General features: G+C 45.5%; 1 protein-coding gene across 1 annotated transcript; it reads right to left on the reverse strand.

Moving 5' to 3' along the window:
* Window positions 1–4,357: 4,357 nt before the first annotated feature.
* On the reverse strand, window positions 4,358–20,675 carry GID8 (GID complex subunit 8). The gene is made up of 4 exons (XM_015410334.1): window positions 20,544–20,675; window positions 16,465–16,661; window positions 13,452–13,649; window positions 4,358–7,416 (listed from the first exon to the last, which is right to left on the reverse strand). Exons 1-4 carry the CDS (start codon window positions 20,659–20,661, stop codon window positions 7,243–7,245), a joined length of 687 nt encoding a protein of 228 aa, XP_015265820.1. The 5' UTR covers window positions 20,662–20,675; the 3' UTR covers window positions 4,358–7,242.
* Window positions 20,676–20,956: the final 281 nt, after the last annotated feature.

Consider the following 20,956-nt stretch of genomic DNA (forward strand, 5'->3'; position numbering starts at 1 on the left):
CAAGACACCCCTCTATATATACAACTACGATCTGTAATTCCATTTCATTGTCTGATGAAGTGTGCCTGCAGACAAAAACTCACACCTTGAATATAACTTTGTTAGTCTTAAAGGTGCCGCTGGACTCTAACTTACCTCACTGGGTTGTTACGATTCAGGTGGGTAGCCGTGTTCTGAAGCAGCCGAACAAAGTTTGAGTCCAGTGGCACCTTTCAGACCAAAAGGTATAAGCTTGCACACGAAAGCTTATACCTTGAATAAAACTTTGTTGTCCTGAAAGGTGCCGCTGGACTCAAACTTTGTTCACTGGGTTGTTGTGAGGGTAACATGGAGGGGGAAATCCCAAACTCTTCCACCTTTGACAGCCTATGGAGAAGAGATTGGATTCATACCCCGCCCTTCACTACCCGAAGGAGTCTCAGAGCACTTACAAACTCCTTTCCGTTCCCCTCCCCACAACAGACACCCTGTGAGGTATGTAGGGCTGAGAGAGCTCTGACAGAAACTGCTCTTTTTCAAGGACAGCTCTTATCAGAACTATGGCTTGCCCAAGGTCATCCAGCCAGGTGCAAGAATCAAACCCGGTTCTCCCAGATTAGAGTCCACGCATTTAACCACTACACCAAACTGGTGTATGATAGGAGAAGCCCTGATTCCCTGGGTCTTTCAATGACTGCTGGAGTTAATTGCCCAGGACAACTGAAGAAGATCAACGAGCTGACTGTAAGGTGTGGAAATTAAGTACTAGCACTTTACTATATTACTATATTTATGGTTTTTAAGAAGTGTTATTGTATTAACAGATGTTATATATTTAAACTATACTGTTGGAATTTTACTCTGTTTTTTATGTAAGCTGCCCTGAGCCGGCCTCGGCCGGGGTAAAAATCTAATAAATAAATAAAATAAAATAAAATAAAATATGCATTGAGTCTAGGGATCCTGTTGAGGTCAACCTTGTGCCTTTTGAGTACATTTCAATCCACGGTAACTTCCAATTTAATTTAAAAAAAACACAAGGAAGGCTATTCTTGAAAGAAATATGTAGTTTATGGCTTTAGTTTTACAACTCCTCGGTTGAAAACGGATATTGCTACAGCATAATAAAATGCTATAATAAAGATTAGGTGTCAAGTAATTCTGTTGATTCCAACCCCGTATTTAATCATTCAAATGGGACCATGGTATTGATGAAATGTCCACGATTACACAATGTGCACGATCACACAGTCAACATCTGCCTCCCGTCCCCAGCCGTCAGTTTCCGGCTCAAAACCGCTTTAACCCGGAGTATTTTGTTACCAAGTCCCAAAGTGGTGTTTTCTCAGCTCTCCCGTTTAAAGCTGCATTTTCCCCGTGAGATTGCTCGCTCCGGTGTCAAGCCACTTCCGGTTTAAACCCCCTCCCCGCTCGAAAGCTGCCCAAGGCTTCCGCTTTTCGCGCCCGCCATTTTTTTTAGCGTTGGCGGTGTGCGCATAGGCGGAGCTCCACTACCGTGTTTAGAAAACCGACATTTAAACATTCACTTGTTTTAGAGTTTAGATGACTTCAGTATCTCACGGAGGCCATTTTCGGGTCAAACGTTTAAAAGGAAGTCTTTTTGTTGGAGGGGTTGGACTGATTTGCCCTGGTGGTTCTGCGCATGCGCCATGGTAGTTTTGCCCCCCATTCTACGGATAAACGCCTATGCGCATGCGCAAACTGAGAAAACAAATTAAACCTCCGGCACACAGTAGTGTAGACGCCGGGGAGCAACGTGACTGCGAAGTGAGGCGGGGTTTTGAAGGCAGGAGACGTTCAGAGGTGATTTGCCATTGCCTGCTTCTGCATCCTGACCCTGGTATTCCTTGAGCATCTCCCATCCAAATACTAGCCAGGGCCGACCCCGCTTAGCTTCCAAGTTCTGATGAGATCGGGCTAGCCAGGTCAGGGCACTGGGAAATATATGTTATAGGGAAAAGACACTTTACAACAGGCTTGTTCAGCCTTGCGGCCACTTTTGGAATTTTGAGAAAGCAGCACAGCCACACAGCCTGTGGCCATAGAGGCAGGGGGTAATTGCAAATGGATGGGAGGTCCCAAGCCAAGCTCCCCTTCCCCCAAGCCCAGAGGCTAAGCCAAAGGCACATGGCTGTGATGTGTCAGTCCAGGATAACCTCTGGGCCTTGCCACCCACGTCAACTGGTAGGGAGTGGCTCAAAAGCCATGTGTTTGTTCCTTGTTCAAGACACTTTGCATTTCAAGTGGTTAAGACGCTGAACTGCAGGCTGTGGAAGGTCGGTAGTTCAGCAGTTCGAGACCGGGGTTGCCGCATGACGGAGTGGGCTCCCGTCTCTAGTTCCAGCTTCTGCCAACCTAGCAGTTCGAAAGCAAGAAATTGCAAGTAGATAAATAGGTGCCACTCCGGTGGGAAGGTCACAGCGTTCCATGCGCCTTGGTGTTTAGTCATGCCGGCCACATGACCACGGAAATGTCTTCGGGCAGCGCTGGCTCTTCGGCTTTGAAACGGAGATGAGCACCGCAACCCTAGAGTCGGACTCGACTGGCTTTCAAGCAAGGGAACCTTTACCTTTTATACCAGCAGCAAAGGAGGCACCAAGACATTGGTAAGCCCCATGGCGCCCCCTGCTTTACAGATCTAGGCACACGGCTTGAGAGAAGCTGGATTGCCATCTAGCTGAGACCAGCCTCTTAGAACCCAATCCAGGAGTGCCGGTCTGTACACATAACAGAAGAGGGCTGCTATTATGCCACATTCAGATGTTCACGTAGGAATATGTGGCTACTGATGTCATTCCTTGTGTGAACTGAACGGGTTGGGATGCCTCTGGTTTCAAATTTAACGTTAAAGAGCCTGCTGGATCAGACCAGCGGTCCATCGAGTCCAGCACCGTTTCACAGTGGCCTACAGGTTGCCCTGGAGAGCCAGTGGACGGGGCACGGAGGCCAAGGCCTTTCACTCATGTTGCGTCTAGGTTTTAGAAATTTACTGCCTCTGAAGAAGGAAGCACACCCTGTAGCCACCATGGCCAGTAGCCACGGATGGGCCTCTCCTCCATGAATCTGTCCAACCCCTTTTAAAGCCTTCTGTACTCACAGCCATCCCTTAGAATCATAGAATGTTAGAGTTGGAAGGGACCTTGCAGGTCATCTAGTCCAACCCCCTGCACTCGTCCACTGAACCTCCACATGCATTCACCAACTGGCCATTCTGCTATCCAGAGGCTACTGGATTAGAGGTCATGGATCCAGTTTGGTGTAATGGGTTAAGAGCTATGGACTCTAATATGGAGAACCAGGTTTGTTTCCCCATGAATCCAAATGGGTGACCTTGGGTCCGTCACAAGTTCTCAGAGCTGTTCTCTCAAGAGCAGTTCTGTCAGAGCTCTCTCAGCCCCACCTACCACACAGGGGTGTCTGTTACGGGGAGAGGAGGGGAAGGAGATTGTAAGACAGTCTGAGACTCCGAGTGAAGGGCAGGGTATAAGAAGAGAAGAAGAGATTGGATTTATACCCCGCCCTTCACTCGGAGTCTCAGAGTGGCTTACAAACTCCTTTCCCTTCCCCTCCCCACAACAGACACCCTGTGAGGTAGGTGGGGCAGAGAGACCTCTGACAGAAACTGCTCTTTTTCAAGAACAGCTCTTATCAGAACTATGGCTTGCCCAAGGTCATCCAGCAGGTGCAAGTGGAGGAGTGGGGAATCAAAACCGGTTCTCCCAGATTAGAATCCGCACACTTAACCACTACACCAAACTGGCTCTCTTCTTCTTCATTCAGCCAGGGGTGACTCTGCTAGGGAACTGTGTGCGATGTGACCTATTATCTACCTATGTGGGAATATAGTCTATCAGCCAAGACTGCGCGTACGCTGAGAGCAGGAGTCAAGCAGTTCCGAACAGGACAGAACACCCCACCTACCCCACAGGGTGTCTGTTGTGGGGAGGGGGAAGGGAAAGGAGTCTGTAAGCCACTCTGAAACTCCTTTGGATTTATACCCCGCCCTTCACTACCCAATCTCCTCTTCTTCTTCTTCTTCAAATAGCTAGATATTATAGTTGCAAAGGTGTGTTAATGCTTACTGGAATCACAGAATAGAGAAGTAGCCAAGACTTAAGCTATGCCCTTGTCAAAGTTAGAACTACGTAAAATCGGAAATGATGAGAGTCGATACTACTTGCATATTCTGTACCCATTTTCTTGGATACAAAATTTTGGCTATCCAAGTCCATCCCCCGCCCTCAGCTTGGAACACACACTGAGGTACCGATTACATGGCCATTTACCATGGATGAAACTACTGGGGCGTTTAAGCGTGAAAGAAAAATTTAACACATCCAATGTAACACACGTTGATCAAAGTGGTATTTAATGCTAAGCAGGTAAGAGTGGTAATCTAACATTATGGAGCTAACAAAATTGCGACCGTTCAGCCATAGCCACCAAATAAGACATTTCTCATGCATATGACAAATTCGTTTTATGTACTGAGGACTGTTTCCTGGGTACAGTTATTTCCACAAGTTACATTTTCCACAGCCTCTCCCATTTGAGAATAATTCAAAACTGATTATATATTCCGTATATGCAAACTATTTTATATACACACGAATATAAAGATTCCCTTAAGAGTACCGCCGGGACTACACCCTTGAACTTTCTGTAAAATGCATAGCTTTCTTTCATACCATTTTAAATATTTCTCTCTGTTACCGCACCAAAAAAAAAAAAATCTCTATAGGTTAAAGCTGCTTCAGTGTGTGATGTGTTACAAAACCCAAATGAAATCGTACACCTAACATAACGTTATGTTTAAACCCTTGGGGGGGGGGACCCCCCCACACACACATATTTGGCTTGGAAGTTAATGAATTAAACGCGATAGTGAAAAGTTCCAGTTATTTGTGCATTCATGGAATCAGCGTAGCGCTCTGAACATACAGGAACCCTCTGAAGTGGGGCTGTACACCAGCAAGGAAAAATGTCACAAATACACGTCCTGTTCGGTTTTATGCAAGAAAGCTGAACTCTGAAGCTTTTTTTTTTTTTAACAAGCTTCAGACTGCATGTTGCAGCCAAGAATGGAGGGGGAAAAGACAGTTATATACCCGACACTGTTGTACTTCTACAGCCTATACGACTGCTTTTCCCCCAAAATCATGCTGCCTGCAAGCAATAAGTATTCAACGGTACTCCAAAAGACCATAGGTTTCGCAAGAAGACGATGCTTTTTCCTGGTTGGAGGAGCCCTTCCTAGAGGGCGAAAAGCTTCCCGGGGGGGGCTCCTATCACTGGAGAAAAATATTGCTACATGGATCTGCCAGATCCAACCCAACCCCTCAGCAACAACCCCCCCCTCCAATCTGTGTCCATTTCCCTGAAGCCTGCACGAAAACCCATTTCTGTATGATTATGCCCAAAGTTTAATATTCAAACCCAGGCAGCTAGAAGTAGTTCTGCGGGGGCTTCCGAGGCAGAATATATAATGGCTACCGCCTTCACTGTGCGAGTCACATCAGCAGCTCCTAAATGTATCATTGGAATTAACAAGATTTGCAGGGACGGCACAGAGTAGAGAATATGCACATCCCAGAGCTGCCGGGCAGCCATTCTTATTACTTTCTTCTGCCGTCCTGGTCAGTTGTCCCAACAGTTCTGCAAAATAAAAGTTGGGCATTTGGGACGGCAGTCTTGCAGCTAGCGGGCGGTGACACCGAAGACCACCCAGCCAGTATGTCATGCTTTTAAGGTGGCGGCCGTACGTGCTTTTGAGGGTATGGGATGCTACGCAAAGACATGACCAATGCGGCATCTGAATCCAGAGAGCTTCCATGGAACTAAAGCCTAGTTTAGGCATTCAGCAGTTTGAAGCGGCAGGAGGCTGCACGGATGGCGCTACTGCAGACAGCGGATCCCAGTTTCCAAATGCTGCTTTACAACAACAACAAAAATGCATTCCATGAAAACTGAAAACACAGGTTTTTTTGAGGGGGGGTTCTACCTCCTCCCATTTTCTTTCTGGTATGATTTTTCTATTTGCAGAGCATTAAATTAAAAAAAAAAGCTAGGAAAAGATTCCAAAACTTGATCCTCCACCTGTGGTCTGACATGGTATATAGCCCATTCTGCCACCTAACACACCTCATACTGTGGCACATTTAACTCAGGCTGTCAGGGAGGCAAGCCAGCCCTACAAACATCACCGTAATCACATCAGAATAAAATAGGAATTCAGGAAGAGGTCTGTAAAACCTAAAGCTCCGTTTTACCAGAGAGAAGTAAAAGTTACTCCCCCGCTAGAGCCAAAAGGAATGCCGTGCTTTTCTAGAGGATCGGCACTGAGAATGTTTCCAACAGCTTAACACACACTTGCTGTTTTTAATGCTGCAGCTGCCATCTTCACCCATACAATGACTGCAACTGGAATCAAACTAAAAGTGGCGAAAAGAAAACCTAATTCTGGAGTCTTGTTTCAGGGGCTATTTTGGTCAGCCTTGAAAATTACCGGGGGACGGGGGGGGGGGGGGGCACACACGACCCACCACCTTTGTCAGCAATACTTGAGAGAACTAGGCCCATCATTAACATTCATCCCCATATATAAATAAGTCACCAAGGTGTGAAAAGCAGGAGCAGGGGGGAGGTTACCTTCTATCACAGCATACAAGCTTTCTACGCTATATATCCTATGCAGAAAACAATCGCTGCCGTGAGGTTTCACAAAAAGATCACTCGACCGACCGCTAAAGTCTTTAAATAGGGAATGCTCGTCTGGCTATAAATTAACACAGAGAAAAGAGTCATTGTTGCAAGTGAGAAGACAAGGTTAAATTGAACTGGAGAGTCGCCTAGAGCGTCAACATTAATTCGCAGGCCACCAAAGTGAGCTTGGTAGCCAGCCATTACAAACCTTCAGCACAGTATATATATATATATATTTTTAAAAAGAGAGAGCGCGCGCCATGTTTTGTTTCTGCTAAGAATGTATGACAGTGCATAGCCTAAGTCAGATGGTCAAAGTGACACGATGCTTTTTCCCCCAATGCTTGCTTGCTGCATTTAAAAAGGGACCCGCCTCCCTTTGAGTATGCTTGCCAAGAAACAAAACAAAACAAAAAAGAAACCCCACACACAACCAAACTGCGAAGTCCTGAACTGTAGTAAAAATATTTCAGTCACAGACTGATTAAAAATGTATATAACTGTGCAGTTCCGAGGGTTGAGTGTCCACCTGCACACGCTCTACTTGGGCTCCTCAATCGTCCCCTTGCTGAGGTCTGTCATTTTGGGATATTTTACTTTCTTCTGGTCCAGCTCGTTCTGAGCCCACAGTAGTAGCTTCAGTAATTTCGCCAGCTTGGGTGTCGATTCACGGTTTTCGTAGTCTAGAACAGCCTGGTTCACTTCGCTCCACACCTAGAAAAGAAAAACTCGGGTCAGTACTGGGCACGTTTATCGAGAAGGGCCAGAATGATTCAGGAAGACCACCCAAGGTTCTGACACCTTACTGGTTATGGCGGCTTCAAGACAGCAGCTTAAAGTAGATGGTAACAGCCAAGAAGTGCTTCAGAAAAAGATCCCAATAAAGGAAAACTGTATCCTGACTGCGCTCAATTGATTTTTAAATATTAAAGTGAACAGAACACAAACATTACTCGTGAAGCACAAAATACATAAGATGAGTACAAAATATATACAGGTATTAAACAGTTATTTAGTTGTTGTACTGGTTGTTAACGATGATCTCCGGAATGTCCAACCGTTTCGAAAGATATCTTCTTCCGAACAGATGAAGGAAAATGAACCTTGTAGAACAACATTGATAACAATACTGATGCAACCAATACAACAACTAAATGCAACCAATATCTGTATATATTTTGTACTCGTCTTATGTATTTTGTGCTTCACGAATAATTTTTGCGTTCTGTTCACTTTCATATTTAAAAATCAATTGAGCGCAGTCAGGATACAGTTTTCCTTTATTGGGATCTTTTTCTGAGGCTTCAAGAGAGTACCTGATCTTCAAGTCCCCACCTGCGAAATGGCATTGTTAATAGCCATGCTGTTGTGTGGATTACAGAACACCGTACAGCACTTTGCAGATACAGGGTTAGACCCAGACCGAATGTTCTGACAGAGGGACAGAACCTTCCTGCCTTTCCGGCTCCCACGGCAGCCCACCGGTGTCCACGGAATGCTGCTCCTGGGGGTAGGGGACCCCAAAGAATGACACGAGAGGGGTCTTCTGCAGGAAGCGGGATGTGGTGCTAGGTGCAAATTTAATCTGGATCTAACCCAAAGACTTGCATCCTACAGTCCGTGTCTGCTCAGAGAACGGCACCTCTGCTTGTGGAGGCCATTCCTACTAATCTCTCCAACCCCTTCTGAACACCACTACTTTCCCCCACGTTATTTTTGTGAAGGTCCCTAATTCCTGGGGAAGAGGGGAAATCCCATTCCATGAGTTCTTCTTAAATCTTGCAGCCCTTTTATACATTTCTGATAGTTGCTTATAAAGATCTGGGCACAGAACGTAGTGAGCTAACTAACAAAAGCCGCTAACAAACTGTCAGGAAAGGGCAGTTTTAGCACAATCTCAATGTATTATGAATTAAGGTAAAAAGCAGAATTCTGAACATCGACTCTATTTGTTGTTGTTCAGTCGCACAGTCGAGTCCAACTCTTCGCGACCCCATGGACCAGACCACACCAGGCCTTCCGGTCTTCCGCCATCCTCTGAAGTTTGCTCAACTCTATTTAGAGGTATGGAAAGAACTGGAGAACCTTCTCCAGCAGATTCCTGAACTGTACCCTCGAGCCTCGGTATTACTTGTGGGCGACTTTAATGCCCGCATTGGTCAAAATGATGAAATACTTTTAGATAAGGGATTGACGGAAACGCTGAATGAGGTATCCTATTCCCACTTATTTAGGAGACGTTCTAAAGATACTAAAGTAAATGCTGCTGGGGGAAAGTGGTTTAACTGCACAGTGAACTATGGCTGGTGATCTTACATGGCCTTGCAGACTTAGGTCCCCTTGGCGATTTTACTCATGTGACACATAGGGGCACCAGTGTTATTGAGTACGCTTTGGTCTCAGTAGGTTTTCTATCGCAGATACACGAGTTTAAGGTAGATGAGTATCAGGGTCGGGGTCACTTCCCTTTGAATTTGAGTATTTTTATGCCCACTGTGACGCCGATTGGTTTATTTATTTATTTTTATAACAACATACAATGATTGATACAACATAACAAGAGTATACAGACAGAATGGCATACATTAGGAACCTTTTTAGATAGGACAGTCAATACATATTATACTAAGTAAGTTAGGGAGATATTGTTTCATAGACAGCATTGTGATATCTGGATAGTAGGCATATTGGGTGTTACCGTAGTTATGAGTGTTAGGGTAGTGTTGTTGATGTTAACAAAAGGCCTGAATATCTTTGTTATGCTGTGTAAGTGGTTCACAGTGTGATCGAGCTCTGACATGGCTGAGTTAGAGCGAGTTTTAAAGAGTTAGCCATGTTCCCTCTAAGCTGTGGAATCTTGTGAGCAAAAGTTCTACTTCGTGAGCTACTGGCATCAAAGTTGTGAGCAAGTGATTTGGCTGCTGCATCAATTAGTTTGCTCTGGAGACATTCTTCCTGAGCTATGACAAAAATGTGTGAGCCGGAGGCTAAAACACTGTGAGCTAGCTCACACTAACTCAGCTTAGAGGGAACACTGTAGGATTGGCTGGGAGTATGTCATGGGTGAGCATATAAGAAAAGACTGGGTACCAGGTTATCTCGAACTTAGAGGAGTGCGTAGCATTTCTTTGAGACCTGTGGATTGAGTCTGTTATTTGTGACATCGACTGTAACAATATCTCAGCCCTTACAAAGATTGTGAGCTCTGAGACCGATGAAGTGGACGTTGGACTCCAGCATCCATAGCAACAACTATTATGAATTTTGAGGACTGTAGCTTTTTTTATTAGGGAGTTTTTTATGCAGAAAGATACAGGGGCATGCTTAACCAATTAACAAGCCTCTTTGACCTTTTAGAATAAGTTTATGTTAAGATTTTCTCTCACCATAGATTTGATTGCAGAAATAAGTGTTTGATAGGGAATGTTGAGACCTCATCAAGATGTATAAGGGCCAGACTATGGTTGTTTAGAAATACTAAGCTTCAGAATCACTTAGTAGATTTTATTTCTTTAAAAAGACCATTTAGGATAATGACTAAATGCAAAAAATGGGTAGCTCAGCAAAAAGAGTGGGAGATGTTAATTACGGCCACCTGTAGTAACAATTCACAAGCCTTTTGGAAAGTTGTTAATAGGGGCTTATCCACAAACTCTAATTTTTCAGAGTATATTACACCTGCAACTTGGGAGAAGTATTTTAGAGACACACCTAGTTTTGATTCTCAAACTGTGCAAATTGACACACACACCCAAACTGATTTGGGGTCCTCGGTCTCTCCAGAGACTGTGAACCAACTAATCCGACGAATGCATTTGGGAAAAGCACCTGGACCGGACTTGGTTCCAATTGATTTATTGAAATTAAATTCGGTTTGGTGGAGCAATATTCTGGCTCCTTTATTTATCCAAATTAACAAAACAGGGGTTATCCCAGCTTCACGGTAATACATGATAATTGGTCTGATACATAAAAAGGCCTAAAAAATGATCCAGCTAATTATCACCCAATTAGTCTGGTTACATATATATAGTAAAATATATGCAGACTTCGTTCACTCTGAGTCACTGACTTGGCTGGAAACTGACAAGGTTCTTTATCCTGGGCAAGCAGGTTTTAGAAAAGGTGTTTCTTCTTTGGATCACTGCCTTGTACTCGATCCTTTAGCCAAGAAATATTCATCTAAAGCTGGTAACTGTCTTTATGCTGCATTTATGGACCAAAAAGCCACCTTTGATTCTGTACCTAGATCTCATTTGTGGATCAAATTAAATTAGTGGCGGCTCCATGCTGGTGGAATGAGCTCCCGGAGGAGATCAGGGCCCTGCGGGACCTTTTACAGTTCCGCAGGGCCTGTAAGACGGAGCTCTTCCGCCAGGCTTTCGATTACGAGCTGCCTTAAACACAAAGGAGCGACCCTGTGCCCTGGTTCTCCCACCCTCAGTCTATTTCGCAGTCAGTCAGTCAATCTCGCCGCATAAATTATGCGATCAGATTGAGCATACCACCAGGACCAATACCTAAGTAGTGATACGGTTGGTTTTAGGAACTTCCGCTCTGCACTTTAATTGTTTCCGGCACTTCGAAAATGGTTTCTGATTGTTCTTGGATGCTTTATGAATGTTTATAATTGTATTTATATACATTTTATGTAAGCCACCCTGAGCCCGCTTTGGCAGGAAGGGCAGGGTATAAATCAAACTAATCAAATCAAATAAAATAAATCCTCAAAAAGTAAAAGGCTTTTATGGCTTATTTTAAAACTATATAAAGAGCCGTCCACACAGATGCGCTACAGCCCGGAGGGCCAGCTTACAAATCCTATTCATTTTGTGAAAGGGGTAAAACAAGGATGTTTATTGGCCCTCATGCTTTTTAATTTTTACTTAAATGATACGATGCCTTATATTTTTTAAAAGTACGCTTTACGTGCACTTATATTAGCTGGCCAAGAAATTCCTGTGCTGCTTTATGTGGATGATGCAGTTTCGTTAGCAAGATCCGAAGGTGACCTTCGGAAAACAGTTAACGCTTTCACCGAGGACTGTAAACAAGACGGGCTCTCGGTAAATCAAAAATTATGGCCTTTGCTAAAAAGTTAAGCCAAAATCAGAAAGCGTGATGGTACGATACAACTTACGACCCAATTTAAATACCTGGGAGTGACTTTCAGTCACAATTTATCATGGAAATTGCATCCTAAACTATCCCAAGACATCGCTAGGCCAAACATCGATGGACTTCTCAGGTTCTATTTCTCAATGGGTGGTCAATTTATACCAATGGCTATTGGAGCTTTCAATGCAAAAATAATACCCCCGTTTTTATATAAGGCAGCCATCTGGATAACTGAAGCTTCCAAACGTATAGATGAAATACTGATCCAGTTTATACGCTGGATACTCAGAGCCCCCAGATGCATGGCAGGAACGGTGCTTAGGTGGGAGCTAGCGCAATGCTCTGTCAAACTAAGAGCATGGCTGGCTGATTCTGAACTAAAACTGAAGATTTTCTTCTCTACTCCCATCGTCTAGGGGCCTCTTACACCTACTGAAGAAGGATTAACTATAGGAATGGTTGGGTTGATAGATAAGAAGTTGGAATGGCTTGGTCCCCACCTCTTGATGCTTCATAGTATAACTGATTAGATCCAAGGCATTTAATTGGGATAGAGCTAGTACAGCTGCACAACCCAGGTGTGTTTGCTCTCCTCTCGCTCTAGGCACCCCTCCTTTGTTAACTCTTCCTGCATAGCTTCTTCTCTTCTCACAGGTATGCATGCCGCCCTGAGCCCATGTGGAAGGGCGGGATATAAGTCTAATAAATAAATAAATAAATAAATTTACTCTTGCGAGGTGAACTGCCTTTTCATCTGCGGAGCTAACAGGACGTTTTGCACAAATTTCCTATTCAGACAGGCTATGTGCTTCGTTCCCAATGATCAGCTCTTAGGTCTTATTGAATTCATCCGATTCTGTCTAAAAACCATCTTCCATTGGAGTCATGGGTGATTTCTTTTTTACTGGCGGACACTGTTCCTGAAATAACTGTTTCAGTAGCGACGAATCTGGCAATTATATTTTCCTTGAAAAGTACATAATCTTGTTATAATGGAGAGGGTCTCCATTGGTGTAGTGGTTAAGTGTGCGGACTCTAACCCGGGAGAACCGGGCTTGATTCCCCCACTCCTCCACTTGCACCTGGCTGGATGACCTTGGGCAAGCCGGAGTTCTGATAAGAGCTATTCTTGAAAAAGAGCCGTTTCTGTCAAGAACTCTCTCAGCCCCACCTACCTCACAGGGTGTCTGTTGTGGGGAGGGGAAGGGAAAGGAGTCTGTAAGTCGCTCTGAGACTCCTTTGGGTAGTGAAGGGCAGGGTATAAAGCCAATCTCTTCTTCTTCTCTTCTTCATTGCTAAACTCTGGATTTAAACCCTTTTCAGATTTTAATACTGGATTTTAAATTTAAGGCTTTACTATTTACTTGTATTTCTTTTAAAAGTTTTAAACCTAACTTTTATCATCTATTTTATAGAGACAGTTTTGTAATAACTTTAGAAATTCCCAGGCATTATACCTGTCGAATTTACACTTGTAATCTGTCTAATTACGCTTGACCTCCGGTCATATAAACTGAATAAACTGACTGACTTTAAATAAAGACAAAAATTGAAAAGACTCCTTGGGGGGGGGGGGGGACAGGACTGATGCGATATGAAATTTTAGCTGATACGAGGAGCAGGACACTTACTTTCTGCCTCTGCATCATGTTGAGCAGGTCTCCAAAGGGCGACTCCTCGGGGTTATCGAAAGCAAGCAGAGCCAGAGTGCGTTCCATCTCCGTCAGGCATTCTCTGCTCTCCTCCCCTTGTTCTGCTAGCTGCGTCTGAGCAAACTCAAGGGCGGCTTCTGTCTCCCGTTGCCGAATCAACTCGATTAAATGCTGCTGCTACACAAGCCAAAAAAAAAGAAGAAGTGAGCAGAAAACAGTGAAGAAAACAGTGTGTCAAGTTCTTTGTGCATTATTTATTTAATTTATACTCCCGCCCTCCCCGCCGAAGCAGGCTCAAAATACATTAATACTTTCAAACGGGATGGGTAACTGTGTTAGCCTGTCTGTAGCAGCAGAAAAGAGCAAGAGTCCCATAGCACCTTAAAGACTAACGAAATTTGTGGCAGGGAGTGAGCTTTCGTGAGTCACTGCGTGAGAAGTATGAACAAAAGTTCATACCCCTGCCACAAATGTTGTTAGCCTTCATGGTGCAACTGGACTCTTGTTCTTTTCTACGACTTTCAAACAATGTCTGCTGAGCACTCCAGTTGTTTTGAAAAAAGGAGAGGTTAATAACGACCCGGACCTACATGCGGAGGAGGATTTCAAGCACCGTTATTTCATCCAAGCACTATTCCTCAAGGTCTGGGTTGCTTGGTGCCAGTTTGGTGTAGTGGTTAAGTGTGTGGACTCTAATCTGGGAGAACCGGGTTTGACTCCTCACCCCTCCACTTGCAGCTGCTGGATGACCTTGGGCAAGCCATAGTTCTGTCTGAGCTGTCTCTCAGTCCCACCTACCTCACAGGGTGTCTGTTGTGGGGAGAGGAGGAGAAAGGAGTCTTTAAGCTGCTCTGAGACTCTGAGTGAAGGGCGGGGTATAAATCCAATCTCTTCTTCTTCTTAAGGGTAAAAGAGGAGGACAGCCTAGAGAGGCAATCTGGCCACATGGCTCTTTGGAGTCCTCAAGCTCTATGGTTTTATTAATCTAAGGGTAGTTTAGGTTCTTCAACCCAGAGATCATCGTTTCTTAATGGTTATAACTAAAATTATAAATGGCAGCTACTTTGGGAGGTATAAGCTTGAGGGGACAGTTGGGAGGCCTACAGATGCATTTTGGCAGCTATTGCTTGAAAACTGTCTGAATGAAGCAGGAAACATTAAGGGCAGCATATGATTAAACTTTTAATTACTAGAACAGCAGGCCACTGCCAAACTCATACACTGAACCAGCCTTTCCTTGTTGCAGCTACACTTCCAATGCCAAGTGACTTTCCCCAAACCAGTCTCTGCGACCATAAGATAAAGCTGGGAATTCACAGGCTTCTCCATACTGCCCATACTAAAGCCAGTTAGAGTGCTGGATAAGGATCTCGGAGATCCAGGTTCGAATCCCCACTCTGACATGGAAGCTTGGTGGGTGAGTGTGACAATCCCCCTGGGCAAGGCTGCATTGCTCTTGCTCCACCACAACCTCCCCCTGCAATGGAGGACCCGCAAGGCCTCAGCCAGGAGAGGGGGGAAAGGGTTGCACCACCTTGTTCCTCCTCCTTTCCAGACCCTCTGCTCTTCCACTCTGCCTGAGCACGGGACGCTTCGTCCCCCCCTCCCCAGCCTGCTGCAGATTCTCCTTCAACGGGCCACCCTTCCAGTCCCCTCCCCCTGGCTTGCTCCTCCCCTCTAACCCTTCACCCAACCAGAAACGCCCTGAAGCCCTGTCTCAGCTGCAGCTGCCCCTCAGACAGGGCCTGGTGATGCGACTGGCTCCACCTGGCCGCCAAACTCTGTTCCTGAGCCTAAAGTCCCACCCCCACTTGTTCTGGATGCCTCCCGGCCTGGCTGCTGCGGCTACCAGTTATATTGGGTTGGTCTCAGCCAAGGTGAGTTGCCCCTGCAGGTCCAGGATTTGCCAGACAGTGAGCTGGAACCAGTCACACACTCTCAGCCTAATCTACCTCACAGTGAGGAGGATGTAAGCCACTCTGGAATCCGGATCCTCACTGGGGAGAAAGGCAGGGCAAAAATGAAGTGAATGAACACACAGAAATCGTAAGCTCTCTGGGCAGAGGGCACATGTGACTTCTGCACACCCTCCATGGTACTAGAGATCTCAAGCAACATAAGAACATAAGAGCTGCCAATGTTGGATCAGGCCAAAGGCCCCTCCAGTCCAAGCCAGAAATACCAGTGCCATCAGGAGGTCCACCAGTGGGGCCAGGACATTAGAAGCCCTCCCTCTGTTGACCCCCCCCCCAAGCACCAAGAAGACAGAGCATCACTTGCCCGAGAGTCCCTATCTATACCTTGTGGCTAATAGCCACTGATGGGCCTCTGCTCCATATGCTTATCTAATTCAACAGTCACATGAAGCCGGATTACGGTAACAAGTCAGCCTGAATATTGGGGTGCAGATCTAACACTGCTGAATAAGCCACAGGATACCAGTTAGCACCTCCGGCATAGGGTTCCCCCCCCCCCAATCCTGATTTAATAGCACATCTTCTAATGTCCTGGCCCCACTGGTGGACCTCCTGATGGCACTGGTATTTCTGGCCACTGTGTGATACTGAGTGTTGGGCTGGATGGGCCTTTGGCCTGATCCAACATTGGCGTCTCTTATGTTCTTATCTGCCCTGTGATCAACATTAATTTCCCTTTTGACCAGGGGCTGAAAAATGCATTTCAAATCCAAGTTAAGAAGAGAAACTTAGTGAGCTTCAACTATGTTAAGTACCAGTGTGGCTATGACACTAAACTATATGTTAAAGCCAAAAATGGAAGGGAATGGAAAATTCAAAGGGTAGGAGGCAGAAGAGGAAAGAAGCATATTAAGTATACTACTGGCTGCCAGACTCTTGATGTATAGTCCTAACACTGGCAAAGCACATTACGACATATCCTACAAGCTCCCAAAAAAGACAACAGCCCTTCTGGTATAACCTTCCTCTACAATCTGATTAATACAATTCAATACCGGCGTAATGCTGATTCTTACCTGCAAATGGAAGTAAAGATACCGGTTTGTGTCTAACAATTCCGGATGAAGGCTGTTGATTAGTGCGATGGCTTCCTGGATCTGACCTTTGAGGATCATCTCTCGGATTTTTATTCTTTCATCCAGGGTCTCTAAATCAACGCTGGGCTCAATCCCCGACTCCATTCGAAATTTCTCTGCTGCTTCTTTAAAGCCCTCTGAAATGTAAGAACCATCTGAGTATTATACGGCCACGATTGCGTCCTCAAGTTCACGCCCAGCACAATTGTTTAGAATGATTCGGTCTATTACAGCTCTGTCCCAAGACAGGCAAAACGGCAGGGAATTGGACATCGGCTGTGAGGCTTTGCGAACTACTTTGTGGATAAAGTTTTGCCATTCCTCCGTGATCTGCCCGCTACAGTTGATACAGTGAAGGGACTTGAGGCTCCAAGCGCGTCTTCTTGTCACATTTTGGATTATTTCAGCCCACTCAACCTAGAGGAAGTTGACAAATTGCTCCTAACTGTACGCCCCACCACATGCCTCCTTGACCCGTGTCCTTCGTGGCTAATTAAAGCTGGCCACAAGGGGTTCCGGGGTGCCTTGAGGGAGATTATCAACAAGTCCCTCCTTGACAGGCTGTTCCCGGAGGCACTTAAAGAAGCAGTGGTACGCCCCCTCCTGAAAAAGCCATCTTTGGATCTGGCCGAATTGGCCAACTATCGACCGGTTTCCAAATTGCCCTATTTGTTGTTTTGTTGTTGTTTTTTAATTTATTGATCGCTCAATCCTTGCAGAGTGGCCGGCTCTGAGCGATTTTACAGTTACTCATGTGTTGACACGGGACTAACAATGATGGGGGGTAAAGGAGGACAACATATATTATTTTTAATCACACACATTTCGCAGTCGACAGGGAGTTTGTTCAGCTGTAAGCATCAGACGTGTTCCGGCAGTATTTGGGCAAGATAATAGAGAAGGCGGTGGCAACGCAGTTACAGGGCTTTTTGGATGACGCTTCCATTTTAGATCCCTTCCAGTCCGGCTTTCGTCCGGGTCATGGGATGGAGACGGTTTTGGTTGCTCTCGCAGATGACCTCTGGAGGCATCTGGATCGGGGCAGTACTGCTGTTGTTAGACCTGTCGGCTGCATTCGACACGGCCGATCATCAGCTGCTGACCTGCCGCCTCACCGACATTGGAGTTCAAGGACTAGCCTTACAGGGGCTTGTTTTCTTTCTCCAAGATCGGGGACAAAGAGTGGTGCTGGGGGACCAGCCATCCCGAAGGCACCCATTGGAATGTGGAGTGCCCCAAGGGGCAGTGCTGTCCCTGATGTTCTTTAACATCTACATGCGCCCTGTCGCCCAGATTGCCTGGAGTATTGTCACCAATACTCAGATGACACCCAGCTCTATCTGTTGCTGGACGACCAATCCAACTCCAAACTGGAAGATCTAGACCAGGCGTTACAAGCTGTGTCTGGTTGGCTTAGACTGAGCAGGCTGAAATTGAATCCGACAAAGATGGAGGTCCTGTGCCTGAGTTGGAGTGGTCAGAGGGTAAGGCTCCCCACCTTCGATGGGGCGCCACTCGTGCCAGCACCGGAGGTTAGGAGTTTGGGAGTGCTCCTGGATGCCTCCCTAACAATGGAGGCCCAGGTAGCAGCCACTGCCAAGTCGGCCTTTTACCACCTTCGGCTAATTAGGCAGTTGGCTCCCTTCCTTGAACGCAATGACCTGGTGACGGTGATCCACGTGATGGTCACCTCGAGACTGGATTACTGTAATACCCTCTACATGGGGCTGCCCTTGTTGAAAACCCGGAAGCTGCAGCTGGTGCAAAATGCTGCAGTCAGGTTGCTGATGGGAATCCCAATCTGGGAACACATCCGACCTGTGCTGCAGGCATTGCACTGGCTGCCTATAGCATACCGGGTTCACTTCAAGGTGCTGGTACTCACCTTTAAAGCCCTTTATGGCCAGGGACCTGCATATCTGAGGGACTGCCTTTTGAGAGCCAGTTTGGTGTAGTGGTTAAGTGCGCGGACTCTAATCTGGGAGAACTGGGTTTGATTCCCCACTCCTCCACATGCAGCTGGCTGGATGACCTTGGGCAAGCCGTAGTTCTGATAAGAGCTGTTCTTGAAAACAGAGCAGTTTCTGTCAGAGCTCTCTCAGCCCCACCTACCTCACAGGGTGTCTGTTGTGGGGAGGGGAAGGGAAAGGAGTTTGTAAGCCGCTCTGAGACACCTTTGGGTAGTGAAGGGCGAGGTATAAATCCAATCTCTTCTTTTTCTTCTTCCCCATATACGCCCCAGAGGACGCTGAGATCTGGGACCCAGAATCGACTGGCTCTCCCGAGCATCAAGGAGGCCAGATTGGATTGGTTGCAACTAGGGCCAGGGCATTTTCGGTGGCGGCTCCTTTCTGGTGGAACGCGCTCCCAGAAGAGACCACGGCCCTGCGGGACCTCTCACAGTTCCGCAGGGCCTACTAAATAGAGCTCTTCCGCCGGGCTTTTGGAGCCGCCACCACCTAATACTCCATCACCAGCAATTAATAGCTATGCTGGTTGAACCCTGACCCACCTGTCCCCCACACACTGCCCGTGCCAATCACCTAAGATAGCCGAAGAAGACCGAAGAGCCGACCGTAAACTGAGGATATTGCTAGCACTTTATTATGTTTTACCATGCTGAATTTTTAATATTGTATGTATATTAAGTCACGTGATTTTATGCTTTGTATTGTCTGGTTTTATTCTGTTGTAAGCCGCTCTGAGCCGGCCTAGGCTGGAAGGGTGGGGTAGGAACCTAATAAATAAATAAGAACCCGATCGCTTAGCCACCCCTCCCCAAAAAAGAAGAAAGAGCACGCAACCAAAGTATTTCATGCCAGCACTCTGGTTTCTGAAACCATAAAGGTAAAAATTAAGAGGTACAACCTCAGGGTCTACGTCCCTCTACAGTGATCTGGGAAGTGGACTGCACTCACTAAAGGCATCAGACACCCTAATATTTATTCTACTATGAATGTGCATGAGTCAGAGTTCACTTTATCAGATACATAGGTGTTTTGACTCACACAAACTTATCTTAGAATAAAGTTCTGTTAATTTTTAAGGTTCCACTAGACTACTGCTTTATTTAGCTGCTAATCTGGATAATTTTACATATGGGGTCATACTGCTTAAATCGCACATTCTGGATGATTTTCCCAGAACATTCTAGCCCTTCCTAAGATCCCAGCCAAAGTCATCTGGATCAAAGACCAATAAGTACTTCATGCAACCATGGTCACCAACATATCCTATACCTACATTATTTCCTAAATTACAATTTTTACCAAAACTTGTTTGGAGTTTAATGATTACATATACGGCCCAATCCTGAACATGGTTACTCAGAAGCAAGACTTATTCAGGCTGTTCAGAAGCAGCATGTTGTCTGTGAGGTACCTCCCCAGGCCAGTCTTTTTGGGAAAGGAAAAAAATCTCTTATGCTTACCCACAGCTGTGTAGGCAAGTCTTGGAAGTTCAACTTAGTTTTTAGACACTTAGAATGATTTAGGAAATAGTTCTTTACACAGCAAGTGATTAAAAAGTAGAATTCACTTCCAGAGTATGTAGTGATGGCCACAGGCATAGACAGCTTTAAAAGGGGACTAGACAGATTCACTGAGGATACGTCTATCAGTGGCTACTAGCCATGATGACTAAAGGGAACCTCCATGTTCAAAGGCAGTCAAGCTCTGAATCCCAGTGCCAGCAGGCAACATCAGGGAAAGGCCTCAGTCTTTATGCTCAGTTGTTGGCCCTCCAGAGGAACTGATAGGCCATTGTGTGATATAGGATGCTGGAACAGATGCAGGGCTCTTCTGATGTTCTTTTGACTTCCCTACAGAACAAGTTATTAAAACCCAGCATTAAAAACCACATTATGCTTAAATAACACACCATGGTTAAATTCATCCCCAAGGTACGCTAGACCGTGCTGCTTAGATAGCAGTTCAGGAGACATCCGCAAAGTGTGTAATACGTTACTGTTAGGGTCACTGTAGATAAAATAAGTTTTTAAGCAATTCATTGCTAATTACCTGTAACAAGATAGTTCATAATCAGGCGGTTCATGTCGGCTCTCTGGATGTGTAAGTTATTGAGCTTTTCCATCCACTCGTCTTTCGTGATTTCATCGGGTTTTTCTGCATAACTCATTCTTGTCCCTCACTGGCAAGAAAAAGGGGATTGAGAACTGAGCAAAACTAATGAAAGAAAATAGACATTTATAATGATTCTAGAAGAAAGGTAAATAATTATACTCTTACTGTCCCGAGATAGCGTGCATCATTGACAGTGACTAAACATGATGAACTGAATATCCCTTCTGCTATCTATCACAGAAGCAGACAGTCATATTCTCCATGTTACTGCTGATCACAGAGTCATTAGAGATCAATCTTCAGCTGTCATGGATAGATGAACTATTGCACACTGTACCATGATTTTTTAA

The sequence above is a fragment of the Gekko japonicus genome, unplaced genomic scaffold (assembly GCF_001447785.1).
Source record: "Gekko japonicus isolate JY-2015 unplaced genomic scaffold, Gekko_japonicus_V1.1 scaffold1539, whole genome shotgun sequence".
Classification (NCBI taxonomy): Eukaryota; Metazoa; Chordata; class Lepidosauria; order Squamata; family Gekkonidae; genus Gekko; species Gekko japonicus.